This window comes from Lampetra planeri, chromosome 2 (genome assembly GCF_965212315.1).
Source record: "Lampetra planeri chromosome 2, kcLamPlan1.2.h2, whole genome shotgun sequence".
NCBI classification, from domain to species: domain Eukaryota; kingdom Metazoa; phylum Chordata; class Hyperoartia; order Petromyzontiformes; family Petromyzontidae; genus Lampetra; species Lampetra planeri.
In genome coordinates this window covers 32097376-32124875 of record NC_136108.1, presented here as the reverse complement: position 1 = coordinate 32124875, position 27500 = coordinate 32097376, and the positions used below count along the sequence as shown (strand labels likewise).

Below are 27500 nucleotides of genomic sequence, written 5' to 3'. Positions count from 1 at the left end.
CAACGATTTTTGTCATAATCAACGATTTTTGGGTTTAGATCGCGTTATTTATAAATGTGTCGTAACCCTCCACCACCCGACACGGCCAATCAGTAAAAAAGTGTCACGTTGACAAAAGACAAATAGTTCACTGCTTTAGCCCACCGGTGTGTTGAAGCGTGAAACCACAACATTTACAATTTGAGTACGACGTTTCGCTGGTAATTGCATCCAGCATCATCGGGCAATTCGCCAGAATGGTGAGGCTCTGCTGTGTCTCCCGTTCTTATATAGAGCAGCAGCAGGGTGACGTCATCATTAACTCATTAACTCATCAGGTGCAAAGATTTGAGGGGGGGGTTATTGTAATTATATACTTGATTAGTAATAAGGCTATTGTTACGATGCGAGTTGTAGATTAGTAATCATTTGGAATGTGTTCTATTGTGATTATGCTACATTAATAATCAGTTAGTGCTTGTTTCCCTTATAAGGAATTGTAATGCATCTTATTTAATAGATGCATTACAATTCCTTATAAGGGAAACAAGCACTAACTGATTATTAATGTAGCATAATCACAATAGAACACATTCCAAATGATTACTAATCTACAACTCGCATCGTAACAATAGCCTTATTACTAATCAAGTATATAATTACAATAACCCCCCCCTCAAATCTTTGCACCTGATGAGTTAATGAGTTAATGATGACGTCACCCTGCTGCTGCTCTATATAAGAACGGGAGACACAGCAGAGCCTCACCATTCTGGCGAATTGCCCGATGATGCTGGATGCAATTACCAGCGAAACGTCGTACTCAAATTGTAAATGTTGTGGTTTCACGCTTCAACACACCGGTGGGCTAAAGCAGTGAACTATTTGTCTTTTGTCAACGTGACACTTTTTTACTGATTGGCCGTGTCGGGTGGTGGAGGGTTACGACACATTTATAAATAACGCGATCTAAACCCAAAAATCGTTGATTATGAGAGAGTTCTTACGTGAACGTTTATCTGGAGGAACGGTTCAGGAGGAGCAGGGAGGTGGTTTTCATCAGCACACACTACTGGTGTCTCACCTTGGGTCACGGAGTGAAGGTACCGGTCCTCAAATATGATGGGCAGTGAAGTGAAGTCCCCATCCAGCTCCAGGCACTCGAGGGGAAGGTTGGGCAGGCTGCTCAGGTACGGGGAGTTCTTAACCACCGAGGCAATGTATGCGTGGCTTTGTGCACTACAAAGACAAAGACCACCCGTATAACATTAACAGACTGTAGGAGCGAGGGCTGTCAGCGAGCACCGATGAAGGCCGGCACGACAAACGCCCGGCCGCGTTTGTCTCCCGAGTGGCGATGTTTACACACAGCACTAGACCCGCGCACACAGGCGAGTATATTCAGTACGGCGTCACACATTCGACTGTCACGTATCCGCCCCGACCAATTAACAGCCCACACCTAGCGCAGTGTTTCTGCATGGTGCAACTGTCATTTTCAATAGGCACTCGCAAATACGACTTCTTTACATACGTTCATGTATTTCTCATCTCGCGTACATTTGCTTACTGCTACAATTAAGGAAAAGCGACTTCCCAATGTTTATAGCAGTTTGCTCTTTATTTAGATTTGTCCAGTCACATCTTGACTTAAAGCTTTCGTGACTGCAGGAATTCATATTCTTTGGGTCTTTCGGTAAAGCCATGTAGATAGGAAAAATAATAAAAATATCACGACGTTTCGATCGCAACGCAAGCAATAGTCCTTCCTTTTGGAAGAAGTACATAGAGGACACGTTCGTCATCTGGCCACATGGCCTACCAGCTCTGGACCAATTATTCAACCACATCAATTCCATACACCCAGCCATCAAATTCACCATGGAGGTGGAAAAGGATGGCAAGTTACCATTCCTGGATGTTTTAATCGAAAAGAGACCAGATGGCTCAATGGGACACTGTCTACAGGAAAGCCACCCATACGGATGCCTACCTAAAACCTGACTCCCACCACCATCAATCCCAGAAGAATTCCCGCATGAAAACTCTACACCATAGAGCTCGATGTATTTCTGACCATCACCACCGAGCCAGTGAACTGGAACACGTACACCAAGCCCTCAAGATGCATGGACATTCAGACTACACAATCCGTAAAGCTATCGCCACAACCGTTGGGAAGGAACCATCTGAGGAACCAATCAAAACCATCACCTTGCCATACATAGCAGGGGTCACCAAAAAGATTTCCAAGATCATGAGCAAACACAAGATCCAGGTTCGATTCAACACAGTACGTAAAATTCGTGATCTGATCCCATCTGTAAAGGATGTGATCCCTGACATGCAATACCCCGGCGTCTACAAACTAAGCTGTGTCTGCGGCAGTAGTTACACTGGGGAAACTAAGCGACATGTCTCGGACCGTGTTCGTGAACATAAGGCAGATCTGAAACACGGTAGGACCAATACCTCAGCCGTGGCTGATCATTATTTTAACGTGGTGGGCACACACGAAATTGATTTTTCCAAGACTCTGCAAACCCACTGGCTATCGGCAACGATTCGTTCATGAAGCCATCCAGATATATAAACAGACACAAATTCAACCGAGAAGATGGCTACAAACTGAGCAATCATTGGAAGGACGTTATTAATCAGGTTAAGTCATAACTGGCTGTGATGTTTAGTAGTTATTTTCGACTCTCTGGTGTTACATTAACAGGTTATAAAATGCCTCTACATTAACCGGTTAAATGTCTCACTAACACAGCCACCGTTGCTCGTTTTCCTTGACGTGGCAGTGGCTCTACGACCTTACATTGACATGCTAATCTCTCACAATACAAGGGTCACCCCCGCAGCTTCGTCATTGTGGAGGTTTCCCAGCTCTCTTCGATCTTACATTGTCCACTCACGTCGTTGCACATGGTGGTGTACCTGTATAATTTTTTTCTAGGTGTTCACAAATCTCATCTCTTTATATAACCGCCGCCTCAACTAAAACTATTAAATAATTTCTACTTTACCAGGTAAGGCCCACTGAGCTATATAGCTCTTTTTCAGAAGCGACCTGGCCACAAATCATAGCTCAACGAAGTGGCTTATCACGTGGAAATGGATATCAACCAAATACGTGGATTCTAAATGTGGAGGGGGAAACTGGAGGACCCAGAGAAAAATCCACACGAACACAGGAATAACATTCAAACTCCAAATATACAGGTGTCAGGGTTGGGATGGAACCCACGACCTCCTGTATACGAGGCGAGGTAGTTATCTCGCCACCGTGGTTGCCACTGTCTTCCCTGGTGAATCGGATAAGTGACGTGATGCTGCATTCAGATTACATACATAAAAGGCTGTTTCGATTTTATAGATACCACATTAAATCAATATGGAGAAATCAACAGTGGAAACTAAATTAACATCAAAGCCTCTACATGTCTGAATACACATATTAAATCGTTGTACACTCTCTTGAAACATTGCCCAACAAGACAGAGTGCTTGGCTCACAACATTCAATGATTCTCAAGCAGAGGTCAACACTGCCTCACGGTTTGCAAACGCATTCGCTGTACTGTTACAGCAAAACAAAAGTTAACAAAACCCGTGCGTGTGGTCAGTGCCTGACGAAGGCTGCTGCCCTTACTGCATCTCCTGGTAAGTGAGCGCTGACTGCAGGGGGTGCTCCATGCAGAAAAACGCCTCCGAAAACCTGCGAACCTGAAGGGCAAAACAGTTATCCGACGTTAGCCTGCGAGCTCTATTACTCCAGCTGGGTAATCGTACAGCAGCAGTTTGTTGAATTTCTTTCGCACCGTACGTAGCTAACCGTGCTCGTCGGAGGTGTGGGGGACAACAAACTAGAGGAGTAATCAAGGTCCCCTCCTGGTAGCGCTCGACTTCTCGCCTGGTAAATCAAAATAAACTCGAAGCCTGTTAAAATTCATCATCACGGCGCTGCGTGTAAACGCACAGGCCTCTGTAAATCCACTGCTTAACGAGGGCCTCCCCACACCGTGTGGGTCAAGGGTGCTACTACTTCAGCAAACTTGCCGGTGAGGGTTGGTGAAAGAGGGAAGCGTAGACGTGGGAGGATAGAAAGGACAGTACAACAATAGTTTGCTGTATACTGCCCACGTACTCCCAGAAACCATGACAACCTCTTAGTCGCGGTTCAAAATAATCATTTGCGTCACTTATTCACGGTGTTCACCCAACAAAGCACCGTCCGAGTTTAAACCCAACGTAGCTTACGAGAACCGGCGAGGCGAGACGCATTCGGACGTTACGTTATAATCGCACGACGCATCGCCGTAGCCTCATCGCGGCGACCGTCGCTAGCGCAACAAGAAATGTATCGAACGCGCGCAAGTTCCACCGGCCCCGCTCACCCGCGAGTGGTGGTGCTCACAGGCGAGGTGGCCGGTGACGTCGGGGCGCAGGGCGACGCTCTGCAGGAACTGCGCCCAGAGCGCCATGAGCAGCGAGCAGAGCTGGGCCAGGTCCACTGTGATGGCCTCCACCAGCTCCTCCGCACTGGTCAGGCCCTGGGTCCGTTTGCAAGGAGCAAGCGCATGCAGATGCAGACACGCGCGTATGTGTAAGCGTGTTATAAAGATAAAGATCCCCCCCCGTATAGCCTTAATAGACGGGTGGGGAAAGCACAGTTAGCGAACACCCTACGAAGGCCTGGCATGGCACACGAGGGGATGGGTGTCTCCCCAGTGGCGATATTCACACACCGCACAAGGTACTCATTTGAGGCAGAGTCGGCCTAGGGTAGGCCCAGGGCCGGTACAGATAATTCGTCACTGGTGTTGGCCGTGAGCGGGAATCAAACTCGGGTCGCCGGATTCGTAGCGCAGCGTGCTAACTGCTACACTACCGCGTGCCTGTGCATACACAGACACGCAGACACACGCATGCATACACAAACACGGATGTGCATACATGTGCACACACACACACACATGGCCCCACATGCACAAGTGTACGGAGGCATGCGAATATGTACACATAGGGAAGGTGCTGGAAACACTGCGCGCCCTCTTTAAAGGGGCCCGCTAGCTGGTCTTCTCACCTGTACGTGTGAGCACAGCTGTGAGAGCTTGGTGGAGACATCACATTTCTCTGTGGAGTAAAAAGACAACTCGCTTCAAAATCGTGACACCGGCCGCAGAGTCTGCGCCTTCCAGAACAAATGATTTATAAAATGCCATCTCCATTACAACCAGGTAAGCACTGCTCGGAAGAACGTTCAATGAGATCGGTGAAAATGGCAATAAAAATTACACGAACAAACATAATGGAGAATGGAAATACTGCACATTGTGTCGTTGTTGGTGAACAAATAAAACATACAGCAAAGAGGTGATTTGTAAATAAACATCACGAGTTAAAATTGAGTAACTTCTAAAAAGACCATGGGCGGGTTACTTATTATTAAAACAGACTTAATAGTTTATTTACGATACAAACAAAAAAGGCACTATTTTAATTGTTTGGCCATTGGGCAAACGTTAAAAACACTATAGCAGATTAACAGGGGATGCCCTTTTCATTCAAAAAGCACTTGAAAATGTTGACGCTTTATTTAAAGCATCAGAGTTGCAAGTGACTGAGGAAGGAAGAGGTGACGTGACGAGAACAGCTTGTGTGCTGAGTGGATCGTTAGATCGTAGCACCGTGACAGATGGCAACCACTTGGGGAGGCTTTTGTCCAAAAGTGGACTGATCACTGCTGATGATGGTGTTGGTAAATGGGCTGCGTGGTGGCGAGATGTTAACTACCTCGCCCGATATACAGAAGGTCGTGGGTTTGATTTAAAACCTGACACCTAATATTTGGAGTTTGCATGTTCTCCCAGTGGTCGTATGATTTTTTTTTCCGGGTCCTCCGGGTTTTTCCCTCCACATTTAAAATCAACATGAGTTGAGAGAATTTGGCTGCTATAAATTTATACGTGATCCCCTTTGTCGAGCCATCATTTGTGGCCAGGTCGCTTCTGAAAAATAAGAATATAGCTCAGTGGGCCTCACCTGGTAAAATAAAACAAGTGTTTAGTTTAATTACACCGAAGAAATCTGAATTTGTTGTAAGTGAACGGGATTCCTCGAATGAACTGCTTTGTTCTCTTTGTTTGAACTCTTGACGAGTGTTGCTTGCTTCTGCAAGCAGACGGACGGACGCGCAGACGTACCTATGCGTAGCTGAGGGCTGTACGGAGCAGGATTCTGCGTCTGCACCAGAAGCGAGTACAGCCCCTGAATGCTGGCGATGGCTGGCCGCACGCACGACGGCACACACACGCCACGCTGTCAACCCGCCTGGGCTAGCGTTAGTGTTAAAATACGGCCGGGGGGTTAGGGCGGGGAGGTTGGGGGTTAGGGCGAGGGGGGGGGAGTAACTGTTGACGACACCGGTGTTCGATTTCTACACAATCGATTCCCGGTACATCTGTCTATTGAGTGATTCAATGTGATGCTGTTTTAGCACCGTTAATGTGTAAGTTATTAATTAAACGTCACATTAACCGTCACTCCCACTCATTGACAATTCAAGATTTCCCTGACCACGCAGGCTTTAAATATAAGCCCATGTGAAGTTTCGGAGGATCGAAGGCGGTTAACGGGAATCCAACGGAACACTTTTCATCCGCTGAAGTGTCGTGTGGGACTCTTGGGCGAAAAAACCTATGCGTTCCCGCTTCCGGAAAGACCCTAAACAAGAAACTAAAATGCAGTCTGTGCTGCTCTTAGGCCACTGGCTTCTATGGTGGCCGGTGACAAGTGCGTCTTACCATCTGGAGCGTCTATAATCTGCAGGATACGGTATTATTTGCCGAATTTATTTGGAGACATTGTTCTGCGAAGCACAATGATGATAGCTGGAACTATTATTGTATTAAAACCACTTAACCTAACACTTGTACAACAGCATGATTCCTTGAGCATCACTTCTACTGACTTGTTAAATATGTATGGTATTCAATATGTGAATGTCATCATTCATTTTATGCATGCCTACAATTTTCTTGTGCGGAAATAATTAAGAAATCCCGGACAATCAAAATAATCATTTCAAGTGCTAGTTATGCATTAGCAATGTTCTAGTCATGTAATTTAAATTAGACACTCCCATTTGTCAATTCAGAAAAAATATTTAAGTGACGTTTCAGGCAATGGACCTTCTTCACAGCAGGTTATTTACCTGTGCACCAACTTGGTAGCATCACAAAATAATTGTTAAATTTAAATAAGGTGCCGTGAATCATTCAAACAAAATCAAGGGGATAAGATGTAAAACACAATTTGAGAAACGCACGAGGAAGGGGAAAAAAACGTGGCAATGCAATGCATACCGTGATGTCACACGCACACACACATTATATACAGATCAGTATGAACAATTTCAATCGTTACAATTCATACCTGTTGCAAACAGTACGACGATGCAAGGTCTGTTCAGCTCACAGAAACCCAGGGAAGGGCCATAGCCGTCTGAATTACCCGAGCGATGTAATTTATCCTTTGACATGACAACTGAACCTCGGCACAATATCTCACTTCCTCTTTCTTGCTTCTCCTGTCTAAAACAAGTATCCACTTTGCAGGCGATACTGCTAAATCTATCTCAAGCTTAAATCAAGCCTACAGACCGCGTCTCTCCTCTCAAATATACGTAGCTTTATATGTTATACATTTCTGGTAATCCAATAATACTCAGTTCGGAATACTGTTGACACCATAAGTAAGCGGCATGCAGAAGGAAGCAGCATACGTATGTGCACGAGTCATTCTAATGTCATACACACTGATCTGTTATATAGAATTCAGGGAACTAATCCGCTTAGATGCCACCTGCTCTGATATACGCTTTCTGCTTTGGCTGCCACTCTAGTGTTCGACTTGGCCATCATCCCTTCTAGCGGACATCTCCTGTACAAGCCCACTTTTACCAACGGTATGGTTCCTCTAACTGTTCTACATTTGTCTTCGAAGTTACGTGTTCCGATAGCTATCTCTCGGTGTAAGTCCTAGCGTGCACCTCTCCGTGCTTCTGTGCGCACTTTTCAACATTTATTCCATAGCAAGTAACACATACTGATAAAAAAAACTTTCCTCTTTAGGCACATTGCTTTAATTGCTTTTCATTATCGAGCTCAGATTTTCCAAAGACACTCACACCAGCTCGTGTCCGTCTGTATTTGATCATTTTTTTCTGACAATTGACCATGTGCGCATGTAAAAAGCGTATAACGTTTGTTTTGCTTTATTTACTATTACGGCCACTTTCCGCTGTATGCATGTATGTACGCTGAACTTCGTTTGCCCCGTACTAATTGGAGGTGCAGGGGGGGGGGACGAACTAAATACAAAAGGCCTCCCCGCTGGCTTTCGTGGCAGCTCGACCACAACGACCTGGGGGGGAAGGTGGGGGAGCGACCCGGGGGCCTTACCCTGGGCGGGCAGCTGGAGGCTGGGCACGTCGTGCTGCAGCGCGGCGCAGTGGTTGAAGAGCGCGCGGTACGACGCGAGCAGGGCGGCGCACGCGGCGCGGTGGAACTCGTGCGCGTGCTGCAGGCAGCTCTCCGGCACCACCAGGCTCCCGCCCTGCTCCACACCGCGCCGACACGCGTGCGCACACACACACACACCCACGGTGACATCCAGGCGCCGGTTTATTTGTTGTCAAATAATCGTTTCAACTGAACGCGAGCCCGGTACATAGCAGCCATCACAAGAGGGCAGAAATTACGCGAGCAAAAGCCCGAGATTGGAGAGGCAGGGCTTGGTGAAGGGGTGGGGGGTAGATTGGGCTCACCGCCCCACCCACGACAGCACGGTACAAAGATTGAGCGACAGGTAGAGCGCGGGGGAGGGGAGGGGTACAGATGTTCTGCGGACGACAAGCCCGAGGCCAGGTACCCACTGGGCAGGAGAGAGGGAAGGGGGTTGGGCCCACAGCCCGACTCACGTAGGAGAAACGTTCGGGGGACGTGGTATTTTTAGGGGAGGGAAGGGGTTGGGGGTGTGTACATCCAGTCCTCCAAAATGTATTTAATGTGCAAAGGTGCAATGAAGACCGAAATTAAAAGGAAAGAGGGTGAGAAGGAGGAGGATGATGATGATGACAGCGATGATAGCGGTGGTATTAATCACTCTTATCTAGAGTCAGGAAAGCTGCATGCACAGGGGAGGCGCATGGTTCGAGTCTATTGGCGTGCCACAGAATGAGATGGAAGTATCCATGTTAATCTATAGCACAGCAGCAGCACAACCATTTGCAGAGTGACCTCAGATCTCTGAAAAGTGACCTTTGGTCCCACACAGCAGATGGCAGCACTTTCCCACTGGTTCTGTACAACAACAATGTTTGTCACAAGACAGGTCAAACCAATATTTGAATTCAAAGGTGGAATTTTTGCCAAATTCACCCTTTCCCATTCCAATGACGCGGTCGTGTCCCTACAGTTCCCAGCGGTGAGTACAGTGTCGTTAAAAACAGTGGCGTTACGCCTCTTTAAATAAAATGAACACCAACCACTTGCACGTTCCAAGATTCAGCGGCGAACGGGACACCCACCCTGCAACTTACAGACGTCCCAGAATGGAAAAGGGTTCAGTGCAGAACCAAATGTTACGTGCAGTCACTGGTGACCGGATTGAATCAACTTGCTGAACTTGAGAAAAAAACATTTATTCGCAGGTGCTTGCCTGGATTCGTTGGGGGAAATATCAAAGTACAGAGATGCATGGGTGAGAGATTCCGGCTGAGGCTTAGCGTACACACACACACACGCACGGGGCCACTGACGTTGGGGGAGCCCTGGCTGCTGTATCCGCTGCCGAACAGCACCATCTCCGGCGCCGGGATGTCGCAGTCTCGCGCCGGCAACGTCTGCGAGCTCCGTCCGAGCCACGATTTCACCTGCCGCGGGAAGCTGGCGGAGAGACGAGGCGGGGGTGGGGGGGGGTAAGCGTTGCTAACTACCGTGCCTTTTCGTATAATCACGATCGAATCAAATTACGAGTACATTTGGCATTCCCACCATTCTTACAACGCAGTGTTCTTCATTGCAAGGCTCGTGGGCCAGTGACAGCCTCTGGTGGGCTTTGAGTGCGGCCTCTGACGTGTGGCCCCCGACAATACACAAATGTGAAAACACTGAGTGCAGGCGGTGTGGCAGCCCTCACACTGATAATGTCTTATCGGCAAAAGTGAGCCCCCCTCTGAAAATGAGTGAAGATCATCGTTATGAAGCAAGGCTATCACGAAGACGCCGTTCGACAAATATACGAAACACGAACGTTACAATTATTGCGCTGCTTACAATACTGACGCGTGGTGCATTACATGATGAATTCTGAGTAAATAAATCGAAAGCCAGGTCAAAAAGAAAAGACATTACAAGTTTCCGAAAAATATTTGAATTTTTCTTGGCACGCAGTTGCTGTGCTAATCACACCTCCAATTAGCACGGCCCAGCGTATGAGAAGGCGCTCTCCCCAAACTTGTTGGGCATATTCTCCATTAGTTTCATAGAAGGGGTTGATGATGCTATGTTGGCTTTTCCGAATGAATTTGGCATATTTCGACCATGACGCAAGTACGCATGGCCTCACTTTATCGAAAGACGTCTCGGGATCATTAACGCCCGCTGCGAAGCAGACGATGCACACCTAACTTAATTTCTCACAATGAATCACCAATTGAGAAGTAACATATCTGGGATGATCAGTCGATGATGTCCATTTGTCAACCGAGTAATTGTAATCGACCGCATTTTTACTCAGGCCTTCTTAAAAATTGTGGCCGCCCCAACATCCTGTCTCGTGAAGGTGGGAAACCCCGTTGGGCTTGGCCAGCGTGACAAGGCTGATGATGCCGATGGCATCACCAACCACTGCCCATCACACCCTCCCGATTAGCACGGTTGGCTATGTATCGTGCGAAAGTTTAACATACGTACATACATCACCTCCTGTGCAGTGGAATAGAGGGGCTTTTTACTGGTAGGAACGAAGTGGACCAGACCACCAATAGATTATATCGTCCGTCCGTCCGTCCGTCCGTCTGTCCGTCCGTCCGTGTATCAACATCGCCCTCTACTGCAAACACTTGGCATGACCCTGTCCGACAAGATGGCCGCCCGCTCCCCCTGCGATCTGTGAAATAAACAAGATGGCCGTCGCTTCCGGCGCCTCACGGCGAAACTTTAAACACTAGAATACAGTAATTTTTTCTTTAACTCCTCTATACCCGGTCGATATCCCTGTACCGGTACTAAGTATTATTCCTACCAGCCCACCCCGCAGGGTCCTGTTATTAATAGTTTTCATGTTATCCGATTAGTCGCATAATCTACCCAATAGTCAATAGATAATGAACAGAGTAGCCACGTCGGTGAGTAATCGCACCTCCGTCTAGCACGGTTCGCTCTGTATAGTGAGAAAGAAACTCGATTTGAAGCTTTCGTGACTGCAGGAATATAAATAACAAAATAGTTTATTTTATTTCATTTCTACGTGACTTTACCGAAAGAACCAAAGGGTGAGAAAGAAGGTCAACATACATACAACTTGGATAATCGGATTACAGCCCAGACGTTTTTCTAGACAACACATTTTAAAGTGTGAAGTATAACTTTAAATCAAACTCTCTGCTCTCCTTACTCTGAAAATTGGTGATTGCATCGAAGGTTAGTAGACTGTTATTTTGTTGTTGTAGGGCAGTGTGAATGGCGAACATGTTGAGATGTTTCGTGCTTGTACACACCGGCCAAGACAGTCCAATCATTTTCCGTCTTAAAATTACATTGTTGTAGAAGCTGCTCAACAAGAAGATCTGAATCTTTAAATTTGAATATAATGAACGTGACAATCTAAGATTAAGCTTCACATGTATGAGGTCAAGATTGTTTCACATATTAATGTTTAATAATGCTTTAGACGGCAGAAGCTTGCACACTTAAACCCTGCATTTTCTATTTCAAAACGTCATTGTTTAAGCTGCTCAACAGTCAATCTTAATGACAACTTAAAATACAATTAATATAAACGGCTATGATCAAGTTTAATATGCAATTTGTTAACAGTGTTTCATATCAAAATGTTTAATAATGCATGAGTAGCCAGTCACTGCACTGTGGCACAATGAATGCACAGACGGCTGGATGGACGGATTGATGGATGACCCTACTGATGGATGGACTGAAGACCAATCGATGGACTAAAGACCGACACAGCAATGGACGAACGGACGGCCAGGTGGATGGACTGTCTCGACAGGTAAACAGCTTGACAGCCGGATGAACAAAACGACGGAGGGACCCGTAGATCGACGCACCATCGGATGGACCGATGGACAGACTGCAATTTTATTGAGGGACTGTGGGTTGTCTTGGTGTGGTATGGGAATGTTTTTGTTGTCGTTTTGCCGCCGTGGCCAAGCTTGCATTTAGTGTTACAAAATCAGCAGGGATTTGTGTACTTGTGCAATTTTGATTTGCGTACTTATTCATATTTAGTTATTTCCTTTTCGTGACAATGCTTACCTTTTCTCTACTTTGCACTCCTATCATTTAGGTTTTTTTGTATTGTTTGTTGTAACTTGCCGACCTGCCCCAACTGGACATCTGTGAAAAATAGCTCATGGGATTCCTCCGGCCTAAATAAAGATTCTGCTTCAGACTGATGGGACAGATCAACGGACAAAAGAACTGATGCACCATCACATGGAATGATGGATGGATGAATGGATTGGACGGACAAATCACTACATCAAAGAACGACGCATCAATGAACAGAGTGATGGATGGACGGACTGAACAGAAAAAACAATGGACTGAAAACCATTTGCAGCGACGGATAGGCTGACAAGACGGAATTACGGTCGGACATACGGATGGGCCCCGGGGAGTCGCACCTGACGAGTGGATGGTGCAGGGCGACGAGTGAGCCGTGCACGGACAGCGACGCCACCGCCAGGTGGAAGTAGTCAAACATGACGGGCCGGTGCTGGTGCAGGCCACGGCCCGCGCTCACGTGCAGTGCCAGCGTGCGGGTGCTCATGGGCTGCATCAGGTTCCAGCCGTCTTGCCTGCAGCATCGCACGCACACAGCAAGTGCGCCAACTTCGCTAAGAAGCAGCGACGGGAAACGGTGCGAGTGCGAGCTAAGCACGTTACTATATCGAGCGTATTATTAAATAAATAAAATATATAATAAATTTACAATTCCTTATAAGGGAAACAAATACCAATGAATAACAATTGAATGATTACCAATCTATTATATAATTACAATACCTTCCCCCTCTCTGCACCTGAATAAATTAAATGATGACGTCACCCTGCTGCTGCTCTATTTAAGACCGGGAGCAAGAGGAGAGCCTCACCATGCTGGCAAATCGCCCGATGAAGCTGGATGTAATTACCAGCGAAACGTCGTACTACTCAAATTTTAAATGATGTTGATTCACTCTTCAACACACCGGTGGGCTAAAGTAGTGAATTATTTTGTCCTTTGTAAACGTGACACATTTTTTACTGTTTGGCCGTGTCGGGTGGTGGAGGATTATGACACATTTATAAATAACGTGATCTAACCCAAAACACATTATTATGAATAATATTGTTCGTGAAGGCCTACGTGTTCAACTGACGTTACCATATCGTCTGTTCCTTTCACCATGTGTCATGCAATCCCCTGACGCTTCACTCACTCTCCTCCAAATATGTGTTTCCTCTCTTCGGGGTCTTCTTGATGTGTGGGGTCTCCTACCTGTACAAAATCTTAAGATGCAGGATGTGCTTGGATGATATATAAAATCAAATTGCTTGCTGTTCCTATTACGTAGGTTTCAACGGGTGTGCTGTGTAGCTCTCCGATGTGTTTTTGGGTTTCACCGCGTGTTGTTTGGCACGATGTCCGACGTTTCATGCCGCATGCTGCGAGCAGTCTTCCGGAACTCAAGGGAGCAGCTCGTGTTCTCCCTTGATGATATCGAGTTGCGGGGCTCCTGCTCTCGATTCATGTATCTTGCAGGTTATATTTGTAGAGATCGTATCACTACCAACGATACTCACCTGACGGTGTGGACACTAGGCGACACGGATAATCAGCAAGTAAAAACAAGCCCTCTGATTGGTACTTAATGGGCCTGAAAGGAGATTGGTTAGAGGCAGGTGAATTTAAGGGATTGGAGGAGAAATGTAAAATGTAAAGAGCGGGAAACGGAGGCTGATTAACAGTGAGGTCGGCTGGGGTCCGTGAGAGAAAGTTGAAGGTGATTGGCTGGAGGGAAAGTGGATCAAGGAAGCTTCAAGAAATGGGCTTGAGGAATATATGAGGGGAAAATGTGAGAGCACAAGACGCTTGGAGTGAAGGGAATCATATCTCGTGTCTAAGGACATAAAGACTCCTATTGTTGAAGACGGCTGTGTCGAGTGTCGCTACATATTTATGAGTTTCGTCTATTTGTACGCACAATGTTAAAACCCGTTGAAAACTCAACACCCCCCCCCTTGGCGCAGTTACGAACCCAGTTGCTGTACATTTGTGTACACGCATCTTTATGGTGTCTGTGTGGTGCACGTGTGCGGTGGTCTTTTGTTTTGTTGGGGGGCGGGAAAATGTTGCAAGGGAGATGACTCACACGCAGTTTGTGTCGGTGAAACACAGTTCCAATATGAGCTGAAAGTCAACTTCCGCAAGGGACTCCTCCATCTGCACACGACAAATTTTAAAAATACCGTTCCGACATAAACACGCACACATTTAGTCTCCCGCCCATTTCTGTCCTTCTACAAAACAAACTATTTTGCACACATCCCATCAGCCACAGGGGCCTTCTGGGAGTGTACAATTTCAGCAGCACTGGTTCCTCACAGCCAAACTCTGGACCAGTCAGGACATTCATTGCCTCATCGGCAGTCAGGCTAGGCTAACTTGAACTAATGTTGGTAAACTGCCAGATATATTCTTGGTTCTTTCGGTAAAGTCACGTAGAAGGGAAATAATAAAATAATAAAAATATAAAACAATAAAATTATCGCGACGTTTCGACTGATGATTGCGTGTGTTGCTGTCGAAACGTCGTGAGAATTGTATTGTTTAATATTTTTAATTATTTTATTATTTCCCTTCTACGTGACTTTACCGAAAGAATCAAGAATATGAATCCCTGCAGTCACGAAAGCTTTAAATAAAAATTTAAACTTTCAGTTGTTAACGGACAATAACCCTCTCTGTTAGATATGGATTCAAGTTCAATGCAAAACTAGATGATACTCAACACAAAAAGTCGTTTAGGGCCATTGTGAAGATAATAAATAACGAAATAAATAAGCAGACAATATGCAATACAGGGTCACGTATGGATTCTGTCTTTTGTTCTTCTGGTACATTCAGAATTTAAAGTGGTATGAATATATGGTGTTACATATGTACGCATACGGCCCGGTTTTCTGAATCTATTGCTGGCTTGAGACCGACACATCTTGCGGGCCACAGGGTATATTTGACCATACTTCACCACACTGGTCATCAGCGTGGGTTGAAGGTGGGGTGGAGGAGCAGAACAAGAATAGAATTTACTGCACTCATTACACACAAAGTGCTTGCCACAAATGAGCAATAAATGAACCACAATACCATGGTGATCTCATCAAGGGGCATAAACCACCATCATGCAAACGCCGGTCATTCTCACCGCGGCTTTTGGCTAGCCAGCGAACAAAGACGGTCACCGCATCGCGCGTTTTTAGATGCGTTTCTGCGGCCGTCTGGAACGGTCTTCCTTCCAATATTCTGAAGCCACTGGGGATATGCAATATTTTATATGGATTGAAAACTAATTTCTTTAGAACTGTTTTTTGTGTTTATGTTTGTTTTCCTTCCCCCGCACTTGGGATTAACATGGTTGGCTACGTATGGTGCGAAAGATATTCAACATACATACACGTACCGCACTGCCCGCAACAGCTATCGCACCTGCGGTATTTACATAAGGCACACGGAAGACGTAGCGCGCCATCGGCCTATCGACTCACCCGGCGTGCGTCGAGCAGCACGTGCGCTTTGAACAGCACCACGTCACCGAGCACAACCTCCTCGCTCTTGTACAGGATCTGGAAGGTGCGGCTGGACACGGAGGCGGGGCCTAACACCGTGGCCTGTGACACCGGGTCCCCTCCTGTGTGTGGCAGAAAGAAAACGGAGAGGGATGGAGCACGTTTTTAAGAATCGCATCACGGACGGACAGGAACGAGCTCGGGACCAAGAGGGCAACGTTCAGACTTATTTTTGACAGCGCAGTCCAGCGTGGCTGCAGGACCAAGGTATAGGAGGAGATGATCTTTATGGCGGTACCCCGGGGTACCAAATATTACAAAATGGCCGAGGCAATTAAATATTTTATTTCTGGGACATTTTTTTTCCAGGGGTGTACTTAACTCCGCAATTGGGGTACCAATAAATCCGAAATCAGTGCTACTCCGCGATGTTGAAACGCAGCGAGGACGATTGCGCTGAAACCCTGAATGTTCGTGGTACGCACCGTAGTGCATCGTGTACAGCTCGTCGAGATGAGTCCATTGCCGCATCGCCGACTATCAACAGACTAAAAATTACTGCTTCATGGACATGCGAGAGCCGGGGTACTATGGTACCCCGGGGTACCGCCATAAGGTTCATATGTGAAAAGGTCAGATAAGTGAACAGCAACAGGAACTTATTGGTAACACCGTGCACACATTGGACAACAATGAAGAGGAAAACTATTTTAAACATGGGAAAACATGGAGTAATGGGATTAACGATTTAACAGTACGGTACATTACTATGCCATTTAGAATGATAAGGAGTTTTCCCTGAAAAAAAGAGAAAAAAAAAGTACCAGTGTAAAGTAATTCACATTTAATGGCTTTTTAACTCTGAAAGTAACTCTGTTAATCGTTTTTTTTTTCTGTTTTAAGGATCTCTGTTGTGTAGTCATGTTTACCAACGACTGGACAAGCGTTAGCAGCGCTGGCTCAGCCTCAGCCTGCCACTTCTTTGGTCAGCCTCTTTATTTGAAAATTTGGACTCCAATTCGCCTTCAATGGCTCTTCTAGGTACAATTACTCTGCTGTCTTTTCCCAGTTGCGTGACTCTCTGATGGACGTCTCCAATTGTTTGGCGGGCTCTGTTTTTTTTGCTGGTATTTAAACCGAGTCCAACTTTGCAGCCTTCTTTATGACAGAGCTTAAAACATCATTGACAATATTTTGCACAATTTTGGCAAAAGGTAAACCACGTATCCCTCCAAAGTGACACAAACCAGGCGACAAAACAACGATTGAGTTGTTAATTCTGATGAAACACAAAAAAAACCACGCATACAACGACGTTAACCTCTGGCCTCCAGGATACCTTAGCCCTGCCATGCAAAAAAAACAGTCCTACACAAAATCTCGCACGCTAAATTGCATTTCGGCAGCAAATGAAATTTCTATGGCTACCACTTAAGTTTTCTGTTCTCATGAAAATGGAAGAGCGTGTGTGGTCAATAGTGGATGATTGTGTCCGATTCGAGGGGTGGCACTTGATAAGTGCACTGGATTAAAACTTAAATCTGTGCATAATGGAACCACTTCAGGCCATTAAATAAAAAAACTCTCTCCGATGTGGTTTCGGGTCATACTGCATGTTGTTTGGCATAATGTCCCGACTTTTCACTGCATGTGCTGGAAGCTGCTCAAGACACTCCCAGAAAGAATGATCACTGACAACCACAGTTACATTCTCACAAAGAGGTACATCTTTCATTGACCACAAATGGATGAAGGGATGAGTCGAGCACCTGACCCGCATTTTAACTCGCGACCTTTCACACGTTTCCAACCAGAACGCCACCTGGACGGATCTTGTTTTGAACCGAATATAAACGGACATCACGACGGATCTACACTGCCATCGTTGAAACAAGCATTTACACTTAATTCAGCGAATTTTATTTTCAAATCGTCACTACCCGTGCTGTGGACCAGACGCAATTAAATCTGCGTCGTCACAAAACGATCGCAATGACCCCAGGTGACAACAACGGGGATGGGGAACAAAGCGCGTGCACACGATCGCCACAAATTTCAAACGACCGACACGACGGACGCCTCTGGTGGTCCGGGATTGTGTTTGTGTGCACTTTGGTGCTGTTGAATGAAGGGGTTGGGGGGGGGGGGATGCCACGACGCTGCCCGGCCAGTCACGCCGCATCACATTATCCGTAGCGTCGGCTTGGCTCGCTCGCTCGCCCCTTCCAAACGTTGCTGCACGCGACCGGCATGCCAAGTAGGGTTGCTGCTCCTGCGACGCAGGTCTAAAGGGAGTTTATCGAAAAACCACAAAAACTAAACCCCAGTGACAACAATATTGCTCAATGCGCCCCCCCCGGCTTAATGAGAAAAACACAGTGAACGCAGTGTGGTGAGACGGCTCCTCCCCCCCCTCTTACCCTATATAATCGCTTGTCACAAACAGCTCTCTCTGCCCACTACAGTAATTATGTTTTTTGCTGTGGTTGTTCCACCTGATGATGGAAGCTTGTGTTGCCTCCGAAACGTCGTGATTTAATTTAATTATTTATATTTTTTTATTTTCACCTACGTGACTTTACCGAAAGAACCAAAGAGTAAGGCTGGAGGTATTATTTTGAGAGAAAAAAAACAAGGGGTGGCCAAATGACAGCACATCCTCCGCATTTTAAGATGCTCCGGAAAGTAAGATGCACCCCACACTTGTACCTGGTGGCAATACAGTTGTAGAAATCTGGGTCACACACACGCACACCAACTTTTGTTTAAAAAAAACAAGGGGGGGGAAGTGTCTTGGACAGGGAATACGGTAATTCAAGAGGTGATTGAAATGTCAGCAGCTTGGCAAACAAACAGCTATTTGATCGCTGTCTTGTAATGAAGAAACTATTTTTTGTTAATCATGCAGAATAGTTTCACCGATTCTCCAGATACGGGAGAGACAACTCGAAACAGGTTAAAGATTAGAAAGTTAATTCACGGAATACTAGAAGTTGCCTGGCTCAATAATGTGGGATGAGGGTGACGTCATCGTACAGATGTGCGTGTGTGGTGAAGTCGCCACCGCTCACTTTCCCGCCCGCATGCATTATAGCCCCATGAGGCCACTTGGCTAGTGATAATACTAAATTGATGTCTCGCAGAATATCCGGCCAAAGTTATATTGTAGACTAATGTAATCGGGACCAGTATGCAATTTAATTTGTCTGTGTTTACATCGCAAGAATATGAGAGATAGCGATGGCTTGGGAAGGCCTTCAGTTCACCAGTAGTTTAACCTTCTGAGTTTTTCTCCGGGTCCTCCAGTTTTTCCCTCCACATATAGAAAGAGGCATTTAGATTATGTATTTTACTGCTATATATTTCCACGTGATAAGCCACTTTGCTGAGCAATAATTTGTGGCCAGGTTGTCTTTGAAAAATAAGTGAATAACTCAGTGGGCTTTACCTGGTAAGAACATTTTTTTGTTTAGTTATATTCATACATTTAAGTGATTTGTTTACCTAACCCATACTTTTTGTATTGTTTGTTGTTGTAACCTTTTGACCTGCCCCTACTGGACATCTGTGAAAAAGAGCTTTATAGCTCATCGGATTCCTCCAGTGTAAATAGTCTGATGATGATGAACCACTCTCCCATCGTGTTTGGTGCTTGACCATAATGAGCACAACCGCATGAGTGGTTACAAAGCATTATTCTTCCCAAAAAAAGACAACAGAAGGCACTTATATTTGCCTACAATTCCAGAAGAACAGCACTCCGGCACGTTATTTGCATGGCAGGCACGGCTCGAGTCATCTCATCTACCCACTTCCTGAGAAGAACACCGCACTGCTTCTCCTCCAGTGTTTCAGGGATAATGTATATGTAGTGACTGGGAATGTCACTGTGTGATACCGGGCCTGCGAGGCCACGGCGGGATGTCTACTGTTGAGTGTACACCCTGGACACGGGGTGTAGTACCAGCCCTAGTGGGGGCTTGGGTGAGCGCCGGTTAAGCACGGTGGCACCACGCACAGCGTGCGGTGCGGGCTCCTGTTGAGAGAACGAGAGAGTGTCAGCGAGCTCGGGCTACGTTGGGGGCATGATACTCTGGCTGACCCGGAGACACGTGACCGGATAATACTGGAGGGGGGCCACCGGTGGAGGGGGCCAATGGGTGGTCACGTGGTCCGGGAAGAATTCTCGAGAGCCTTCGGGCAAGGGCGAGAGAGATCGAGAAGGTGGGCGGGGCGAGATGCGGAGCCAGCCCCAGCCCGGCCCGATATAAGGGGGGCCCCCCTTGGAGGGGCTCGGGGTTCTTACTGTTGGAGAGGCAGGAGATCCACGTCAAGTTTGAAGAAGACTCCAGCCACGTGGTCCGGGACCCAGCTTGTAGTCCGGACCGGGATAGTGGAACCATGTCTAGTTCCACCGTAGCGTGGTTAGTTGGGTGGTCACCACCCGAGAGTATGTTGTGTTAATAGTTCATATATATAAAAAAGTCAAAAATTGTCTGTCGGTTTGTGGCTTTGTGTGTGTTCGCGCGCTTGCGAAGGATTTGGCTCTCCAACGGTGGGGTTTACTCTTTGTTTTTTTCTCACGGCGGGGCTTACGGCGTGGTACCTGGATATTTTATTTACGTTAATTAAAAATATCCAGGTACCACGCCATAAGCCCCGCCGTGAGCAAGCACTATTCCTTTTTCACATCCGTCAACTTTTAATAAGTTTAATTTGAGATTTAGTGCGTTTTTTTTGCGCTATCTATTTATTTATTTATGACGTATGCACGACCATACCAACTCACGCACCTTTGGTGGGGGGGAACGGCCCATGCCAAGTCGCACACCTTCGGTGGGAGGGGGACTTTTTCTTTCGTGTTTAAAATGCTTTAAAAATACACTAAACGCTGAGCTTATATCTTCACTGTGTGATGTCCCCCCCCCCACCCCGATGCGTGCAGTTACTAATATATACAGTTGCTAGATGCTACCACTATAGGCCATAAATATTACTGTAGAGCAGCAGGGGAGATTGTGGCTGGGGGGGGGGGGGGTCAGGGGTAGCAGCCCAGCCTGCCAAGTTGCCACCTCGGCCGGCTGGACAATCTAGGCGAGGCCAGAGTCTCTGCACGGGACTAGGCCTCACCACGCCACTCTGTAAGACGAGTACTTTGTGCTATAAAGTCAGCATGTACTACTGTAGCGATAGCAGGTACCACCACAATCAGTACGCACTGCTGTTAGATTTTTAAGAGTAGTTTTGAAATATTTTTTTGGCCCGGGCAACGCTGGGTATATAAGCTCGTAGTTAATAAAAGTGTTGCTCCCTAAGACAACGTCTGTTGCTCAGTTGGACTCACTACATATACAATAATTGAAAAGCCAGGCACGAAGGCGAGCCGTGGGCAGTCTCAACCTAGCCCCGGCTCATCAATAACCCCAGGCGAAGGCGTCGTACGACGCGTGTGCATGCACCGATGCGCTTTAGGTGTAAGACCAGTGCGTCGTGACGTAACGCACGATTGCGCAGGGCTGCATCAATTTAAAGGACATTTTTTAAATTAGTCCGTTTCGTGTGCTGTCGGCATTTTCTTTCCATCGCTTTACGGTTTTAAGCAGAAAATGGCATGCCACTTGCTTTGCAGCAAAGTACAACTCCGACCAAAAAAAATCACTGCGCTATTTGCATACGTACATGACGTGCTAGAATAAAGGTGTGCATAGCCAAGTTAGGATAATTCATGCTCATGCATTGATTATGTAACACGTTGCTACAGGCGTTTGTCTCTGAATTATTGATGTGGAATAAGTAGCAGGGAGGCCTAAATGGCTTTGAATGTTTGCAAATACAGGCATCCTTTTCGATTTAAAGCTTTCGTGACTGCAGGGATTCATCTTCTTGGTTCTTTCGGTAAAGTCACGTAGAAGGGAAATAATAAAATAAAAATAAAATACAATTCTCACGACGTTTCGGCCACAACGCAAGCAGCCGTCCTCAGGTGAAGAACAGGTCTGACGGAAAATTCAGACAGGGTCTGAATTTCAGACGCTGTCTGAATTTTTATTATTTTATTATTTCCCTTCTACGTGACTTTACCGAAAGAACCAAGAAGATACAGGCATTCCTCGCATAACGCCCCCCCACCCATCCCCCGCACCCCCCCACAGCGTGAATTCGCAGTTACGAGATGCACCTTTTAGGGACGTACTTCCAATTTACGCCATGCGTTTCACCGTTACGCGCTCAAGAAAAAGACTTAAAAAATATTTTCAATGATAAAGATTCACAGTAACTTTTTTTTCTAACACTACCACCGGCATCATAGCAGCACCCAGTGTCACGGAATGGGTGTAGCAATCTGAGATCTGCATTTGTTTTTCAAGAAGCCCTGAGCTTACTCCTTATTAAGTAAGATTTCTTAAGTAACCTCTTTAATCTTTATTATTTGTTAAATCCCGCTGACTGTGTCCACCCAGCAGTACCACAGTTAGTCGATTGGCAAGTCGCCTGTGGTGGGGTAAAGTGTGGGTACTCCCGTTCCTTCCTCGACAGTTGGCCAGCATAAGGAAGAGTAGGCCAAAATTCCTTCGCGAGCTCCCTCGAGTGGAAGTGAGTCCAGCGGCAGTGGCGGGAGCAAGCAATTGAAGGGCTGCACGTTTACCTTTGTGCTCGAGTATTTTTACACGCTTTTATTTAACTCACTCCGTCTGTTGTCGTATCCTCAAATCTTGGAACTCCATTTCAACCGTCTTCCCAATGTCGTATGGACTGCAAATTTGGTATAGGTATGTCATACTGATGAAAATACTATATTCTATCATAAAAAAAAACTACTACATTTAACACGCTTTTATTTAACTCACTCCGTCTGTTGTCTTACCCTCAAATATTGTAACTCAATTTCAACTGTCTTCCCAATGTCGAATCAACTGCAAATTTGGCATAGGTATGTCATACTGATGAAAATACTATATTCTATCATAAAACATAAAAATTAAATATTATTTAACATTTAACACGCTTTTATTTAACTCACTTGTCTGTTGTCGTATCCTCAAATCTTGTAACTCTATTTCAACCATCTTCCAAATGTCGTATCGACTGCAAACTTGGTATACGTATGTCATACTGATGACAATACTATATTCTATCATAAAAAAAATTATATATATTTTTAAACATTATTTTTTACGGGTCTAATTGTCCACGCTCAACTCACGTTGCCTGTAAATCACCACGGTCCCTTACGCTATGGCAAGCTGCGGGGCCACTTCCTGGAGTCGTGGAGTTCTGCCATTACGAGTACGGTACATTTCATTAAAGCGTGTTTTAAAAAAAAAGTATTTTTAAATATTTTATTTACATCTCCAAGTTTGGCCAAAACAACTTAAAAAACCAGCTTAGCTCATATTAGATAATCTTTCGGAGAGTTATTGCGCCTCTCCCCAATAGACAATATAAATGCACATAATGTAAATTTTTTTTTATAAAAGACCGATGTCATTTGCCAAGATGCAATGATAAATGTGAGAAACAACTGAAATTATAAGGCTTTAAAAGTGTTCCTGTTGTAGGTTCAGATGGCTCTGACATTTAAAAATCTTAATATGCACTATAAGTATGGGATTATAGATGGTTTATTGGTTTCAATACATTGTCTCATGAGCCAATTTTCCGGACAACTTCATGCAAACCGGGATTTGCAATGCAATGCACGCACCCGTACATTTCAGCTCTTCTGATAGCCGTGCAATATTGTTAGTAATAGAGTTAAATCATCATTATGTAGATTTAGAAAGAAATAAACCCACCAAAACCAATGATGTGTTGAAAAAAAAAAGATATATAATTTAATTACTCATCCCCCTTCCAAATCGATTTTTTTCTCCATAACTCAATTTTTTTCTTCCTTGCTAATTTATCCGTGGTTATAAAGCAATAAGCACCCTTCGCTGTCGCACGAAACAAGACTCCGCTAACGTCCCTTGAGCAAAAGAGGTGGAAATAAGGTTTCCACGGTAAACGTTGACCAAATGCAAGCGACTTTTTTCCCTCTCTAAAAAACAAAACAAAATTGAGAATAATCTCCCTTTAGGGCAGCGATGAACATCCGATAACTCATCGCCATCTGTTTGCACTCAACTGCAGCAGGATACTCATAGAGAATAACAATAAGGAAGAGGGTGCCATTATGAAAAGAAGCGCCCGGATTAATGCACACGTGGATGTTAAAGTGCAGGTAAGTGTTGCAGTTGCAGAAGTACGCTTAAAATGAAAGAGTGTCCTCTGCTTGCGTACTGGAAACTTGCCATGAACACTAATTGCCAGACAACCTTTATCTGTGAGCACAGTGCATGCGACAGGCACTTATATACATGTTGCGGATGGCTGCGGGGCAGGGCACAGCCAATCCGAATGCAGACCACGTAGATGTGAGTGCACCGGTGGGATTGCCGTACCATTTTTATGGGGCAAGCTGACCTCCACTTTGTGTGGAATCCGCGGAGGCACCTTCAGAGCGGCCCGCAGCTGGTAAAACCTGCAACGGAATACACGTCTAAATTTAGCACGCACAATTCCGCGGTCAATGTTGTGATTCGTAATTGATTTTTTGGGTTGGGTCGCTCAAGTAAAATGCATATGTGTGTGCGGTAAACCCTCCTCCACCCGACACAGAAAAATAAATAAAAGTTGTCGCATGAACAAGCACGTCAATTTATGATCGATTCAGCACACCGGTATATATTTGGCAGCAACCCAGATGCATTTTCAAGGGCCAAGACTAGGAGGAGATTTTCACAATTCTGGCAAATACGTGATGATACTGGTTGTAATTACCGGCAGAACTTCGCTGAAGCGATAATAATTTAAAACTTTTGTCTGGGTGCCAACAGTATTAATATGGCTGTGTCAGGTGGAGGAGGGTGTATGACACACAATGGGAATTTCATTCAGGCGATCTTAGCCAGAAAATAATTTACAAATTTGAATACATTTCCTTGACAGTTTTATATTCATGAGTAATGAACAATGAGTCATGATCAATGCAGTGATGGGCAATCGGTCACGGTCCTGCGATGCCTCAATCCGTCTAACAAATGCACGCAAGCCGATTCCATCACTCCATCTCCACGGAGAACGTCCGTCTTGGGCATGTTATAATGAATATGCATTTATCGCACCTCCGATTAGCACGGTTGGCTATGTGCAGGGTGAAAGAAGTTCAACATACATACATATTTAGACGTTCTTGATCATCGGTATTAAATATCGATCAAACAAGTTAAATGATGCGAGCGATAAACGCATCAAACCATGAAATGCGCCGATTTTAAGTTTATATTTAGTAGGAGCACTCTATAAGCAGGTGGCAGCCCGTTGAGATCTGGCTTAAATAACACTCAGTAAAGCACACATGTGTTTGTGATTGGTAGTCAGAAACCCCACAGTCATCGCAGATTACATACCCAGGACAATCTCGCTTACGTGACTCGCTGGGGACTGAGGTACCAGGCGAAGGTGTGAAAATTACATCTTTATAAGATGACAGTTACACCTCTGCGCACAAATCGTATACTGGAAGAAAAATAACGTACGAACCGCTTTAAACATGGGGGGAAAAGTTTGGCCGTGCTTTAGTACCAAGCAAATGTACAAAAGAGCAGATCACATTTATCAATAAAAATGGAACATTACGGTTATTCAACGGAACAAATATTTTGCACTGGCTACGGGTGGTTAATTGATCAGGGTGAGAATGTGACCATTGGGTATCCAACGTTGTACAGTACTATATACATCGAATAGCGGGCAGGGTAAATACTTACATCCAGAACGAATATGAACCCTCTGTATTGATATACAATTAAATAATTATTTGCTTCGTTGACCGACTATGGGGAAAAAATCATTTTAAAAGAATGTACGTTCCTGGTACGTCAGCCTGTAAGGGGTTTAAATGTAAAGCATTCAGAATCTTCCTTTTCAGAAGGACGTCCGTTAACCTTGACGAACCAGCAGCCAACACTTGCACGCACGTGAAAAGCACTCAATGTATCCAATGCACCACTCCTGCATTTCCAGCTTCTGCAGAATAATTACACGAGTCCAAACCACAAAACGAAACTAATGAGACGCACAATCTAACAAAGGCGTTCTTAGTTAGGAAATATGGTTTGAAACGAAACACATTTACGACAGAAGAAAAAAAAAAGTGCAAAACATGCTAGAGCATGCTCGACACAGCGCCACCAAAGCATTGCTGTGAGCGGTGTGCTTGTGCTATGTCTGCAACGACGCAACAAGCTTCGGAGAAGCAAAACAAAAAACAGGCGTACACAAGGGTTGTCCTGACAAGAAATAACAATCGCAACGGAACTCATTTAAAATGTAAAAAAAACATTCGGCGGTGCATGCAATGCTTAGCCCAAACCCACCAATGCAGGTTATACAAATTTGCGTGTGCAAAGTCCTGCAACGGCAACCTTCACCGAACGTCCGCATTGTGCCGTGTGCGTGCGAGTCAGCGTCAACACCGCTAGCTCTGCCGTTTGGACCGTGACTACACCGCAGCAGCGGTGGTGGCAGCTGCCAGTTCGGAATCGATGAGAAGCAGGGGGGAGAAAGTGACTCTAAGGTGTCACCATGCTTAAACCTGTCCATCACAGCAGCACTTCAATAGTTTGCACGAGGCTAATCCGTACAGCAGGCTTGTGCGGATTATTAATGGTCTATTTCTGTTTTTGAGGCTGCAGATTTGAGTGTGTACCGAGTGACATACTAATGGACAGTATTTCCAGAGGGGGGGGAGGGAGGGGGGTAAACACTCAATCATAGCCTTTTTTTTAAATTATTACTCGACGAGCCGAAAAAAACTTGCAAGAATAAAAACAGCAAGATAGGATTATCATTAAATTGTTTAGTTTTAATGAAGGTTTCAAAGCAGAGCTGTAAGTTACATGCAGACACTTGGTTGTATTTTGCACCTGCTCGTAAAAGTGAATCTGACAGCTCGAAGCTGTTTAAAAAAAATACACACATTACGTTTTGTTTACAGTCTAGCAAGGAAGAGATACACAAGGCTGATATGAAATGCAACACGATACGTAAAAACAAGACCAGTAGCATGCGTCTCGCATAACATCGCGCAGGGAGGCAACACAAGACACATTGACAGATGGAGAGGTGCATGCTTGGAATTGCACTCAGAGACTAAGAGTAGAAAAGTATGCTTGGGCAGAATGCATCGCGAGAAGGACTGTATGTATGTTGGACGTCTTTCGCACACTACGTAGCTAACCGTGCTTATCGGAGGTGCGGGATGACGGCCGATGGACGAGGCTGATGACAAAATGGAAACCAAAGGAGAGAACACACCACAGAGATGGAGCGAAGCGATCAGCTCATGTGCAGGACTAAGATGGATTATGGCACGATAGGACCGTGACAGATG

The 27500-nt window shown here is 45.5% G+C and overlaps 1 protein-coding gene across 2 annotated transcripts in view; it reads right to left on the bottom strand.

Moving 5' to 3' along the window:
• The window catches only part of LOC144731833 (protein FAM135A-like), a 54818-nt gene that overhangs the window by 20547 nt on the left and 6771 nt on the right, over window positions 1-27500 (bottom strand). For both annotated transcript variants that reach the window (XM_078613111.1, XM_078613119.1), the window contains exons 3-13: window positions 24508-24587; window positions 16043-16185; window positions 14647-14717; window positions 12916-13089; window positions 9805-9931; window positions 8447-8600; window positions 6188-6268; window positions 5068-5117; window positions 4379-4534; window positions 3634-3707; window positions 1064-1218 (exon numbers count right to left, since the gene is read on the bottom strand). In XM_078613111.1, the coding sequence (XP_078469237.1) occupies window positions 1064-1218; window positions 3634-3707; window positions 4379-4534; window positions 5068-5117; window positions 6188-6268; window positions 8447-8600; window positions 9805-9931; window positions 12916-13089; window positions 14647-14717; window positions 16043-16185; window positions 24508-24587 (1265 nt within the window). The remainder of the gene's footprint in view (window positions 1-1063; window positions 1219-3633; window positions 3708-4378; window positions 4535-5067; window positions 5118-6187; window positions 6269-8446; window positions 8601-9804; window positions 9932-12915; window positions 13090-14646; window positions 14718-16042; window positions 16186-24507; window positions 24588-27500) is intronic.